This window comes from Galeopterus variegatus, unplaced genomic scaffold (genome assembly GCF_000696425.1).
Source record: "Galeopterus variegatus unplaced genomic scaffold, G_variegatus-3.0.2 Scaffold61316, whole genome shotgun sequence".
Lineage (NCBI taxonomy): Eukaryota > Metazoa > Chordata > Mammalia > Dermoptera > Cynocephalidae > Galeopterus > Galeopterus variegatus.
This window is the reverse complement of record NW_007787427.1, coordinates 1-2,494: the sequence shown is the minus strand read 5'-3', so window position 1 is coordinate 2,494 and position 2,494 is coordinate 1. Positions and strand designations below refer to the sequence as shown.

Below are 2,494 nucleotides of genomic sequence, written 5' to 3'. Positions count from 1 at the left end.
TTTTTTTTTTTTTTACATAATGGAAAGACCAGATGCGAGATTACAAGAAAAACATATTTCGAACTTCCCTCCTTGCCTTTTTAAAGGGAAAACTATATCTCCTGAGTGCTTTCTTGATTTACTCCAGGATTTTAAAAAAATTTCATCTTAAGAACAATAACAATGATAAACTTCCTACTCCTTGGAATTCATTCACCAAATAAGCAACAATCTATTAAAATCTACTCCATTAGAACTTCACCCCACATACCCCCATCACATATATAAGTCCATATAAATCCAGAGTCTCAAAAAGCTGATATACAAACCACTCAGAACACTTTTCACGAAAAATTTGTTTTAATCAAGCAGTAAGGGTAGCATACGATCAGAAATATGGAGGGTTGTGAAAGAGCTCGCCAGGAAGTGAAGCAGTTGGGCGGGGTCTCAGCAACGGTGTGGACTGCATGGTGAGGCCTTCCACAGTCCAGTCCTCCGGGCAGGTTCTTGACTTCTCATTGCTCGCCTCAGGAATACATGGTCAGCTCCAGCCACTCTTGGACGGACACTTGAATCAGGCCATCTGCATCTCTATCCAGAGACTTGAAGGCACGAAACATGGCATCCAGGCGAATCAGGCAGCTGATGAAATTGTTAAAATCCATACCTCCATCTTCATCAGCATACCGGCGGACAATCATCTGGTAGAGTTGTTCATTTAGCTGGAAGCCCGCTGCCTGCAGAGCTCCCCGTAGCTGAGAACTTCCCAGAGACCCGGAATGGTCCCTGTCATACTGCTTATAAACACACTGCCATTTCTTGAGGTTGTTCCACAGATACTTAAATTCTTCAAAGCCCAGTTTCCCAGTCGTGTCACTATCCATGACAGACACAATGCTCCGGCAGGTGTCAATACTAAAGCCATCGCTCTTCAGATCCTTGTGCTTAGAAAGGACTTTGTTGAGAATATTCATCAGGTCAGTGGCACCCACCTCCATGTCCGGTCCAGCCAGCTGTGCAAATTGTTGCCGAAACCGCCTAACTTCTTCATTTTCAGAGGCCTCCACATTGGTGAAATGCTGCTGAGTGGGAGGTGGTTCTGGAGTATATTGAGCTGCTGTAGCCTCACTGATAAGATTCACAATTCCTCCAACTATGCCTCCAATATTTCCTCCTCCTCTTCTCTGACCGCCTCCTCCGAGAAGGCCTCCAAGAGCTCCTCCCAAACCTTGATCTGCCCCTTCCAAAATAGCCTTTGCGAGAAACATGCTTTCAGTTTAACAATCAAGTGTAAAAGCTGCTGATGGTATGAACAGAGCTGAAATGGAGTCCAAGTAGCTTGTATGCGGAAGAACTGGCTTTTCTGAACTTGTTTACATTGCACCACACCCCAAGATTTAATGTTTCACCTCCAAGTTGCCTGAATTCCACTAGGTCCTAGCACCTGCCATATTTCAGAGGGCCTCAATAAAATTGTTTTCTACTCTTCTAGATAAATATTTATAAATTATAGTATGACACAGAATATTTTTAAATAGAAAACATAAAACTATACATTTCTATGTGTCATTGATTTCTCAGCTCTCTTTCTCAGCACCTGAAAGGTGACATGCATTTTCCTAATAGAGAAACTAGTGACTCAAGGAAATCATGAATTTATTTTCTAAGAAATACTTACTGTTAAGGTAGAATTGAAGAATTCCTGAGCTAACAACATATTTGCCTAATCTTTTTCCTTTTGCAAAGATTCTCAAAATCCAATGTTCTTAAGAAAAACTTGGAAGGAAGACTTTTAAAAAATGCAAGGTCTCCAGGTCCCACCCTCAGATATTCTGATTCTGTAGATCTGCTGTGGGGGCCCGTAATCGACATTTTTAGAATCTTTTTTGAAGTGTAATATTCATATGGAAAAGTGTACAATTGTCAATGTATAGCTCAAAGAAGTTCACAAACTTTACACATCCATGTCATAGCACCCAGATCAGAAACTAGAACTTCACCAGCACTCCAGAAGCTGCTGCTTGCTTCTTTCCACTTACTCCCCTCTCCTAAAAGTAACTGCTTTCCGGACATATAACACCATAGATTAATGTTTGCACCTTAAATAAATTGAATCATACAGTATATACTCTTTGTGTCTTGCTATTTTTATTTTTCAAGTTTTTAAATATTTTTAATTGTGATGAAATATGTGTTACATAAAATTTACCATCTTAACCATGTTTAAGTGTACAGTTCGGTGGCATTAAGCACATTCACATTGTTGTGCAACCATCATCACCATCCACCTTTAGAACTTTTATCATCTTGCAAAACTCTATACCCATTAAACAATAACTCACGTTCCCCCTTTCCCTGCCCCTGGCAACCACTATTCTACATTTGTCTCTATGAATCTGACAAGTCTATATACCTTATATGTGTGTAATCATACAGTTTTTGTCCTTTTGTGATTGGCTTATTTCACTTAGCATAATGTCTTCAATGTTCATTCACGTTGTGGCATGTGTCAGAA

General features: G+C 40.1%; 1 protein-coding gene across 1 annotated transcript; it reads right to left on the bottom strand.

Moving 5' to 3' along the window:
- Positions 1-327: 327 nt before the first annotated feature.
- Positions 328-1,319, bottom strand: CAPNS2 (calpain, small subunit 2). Its single transcript, XM_008565470.1, has one exon. The coding sequence runs from the start codon at positions 1,245-1,247 to the stop codon at positions 507-509; it is 741 nt and encodes a 246-aa protein (XP_008563692.1). The 5' UTR covers positions 1,248-1,319; the 3' UTR covers positions 328-506.
- Positions 1,320-2,494: the final 1,175 nt, after the last annotated feature.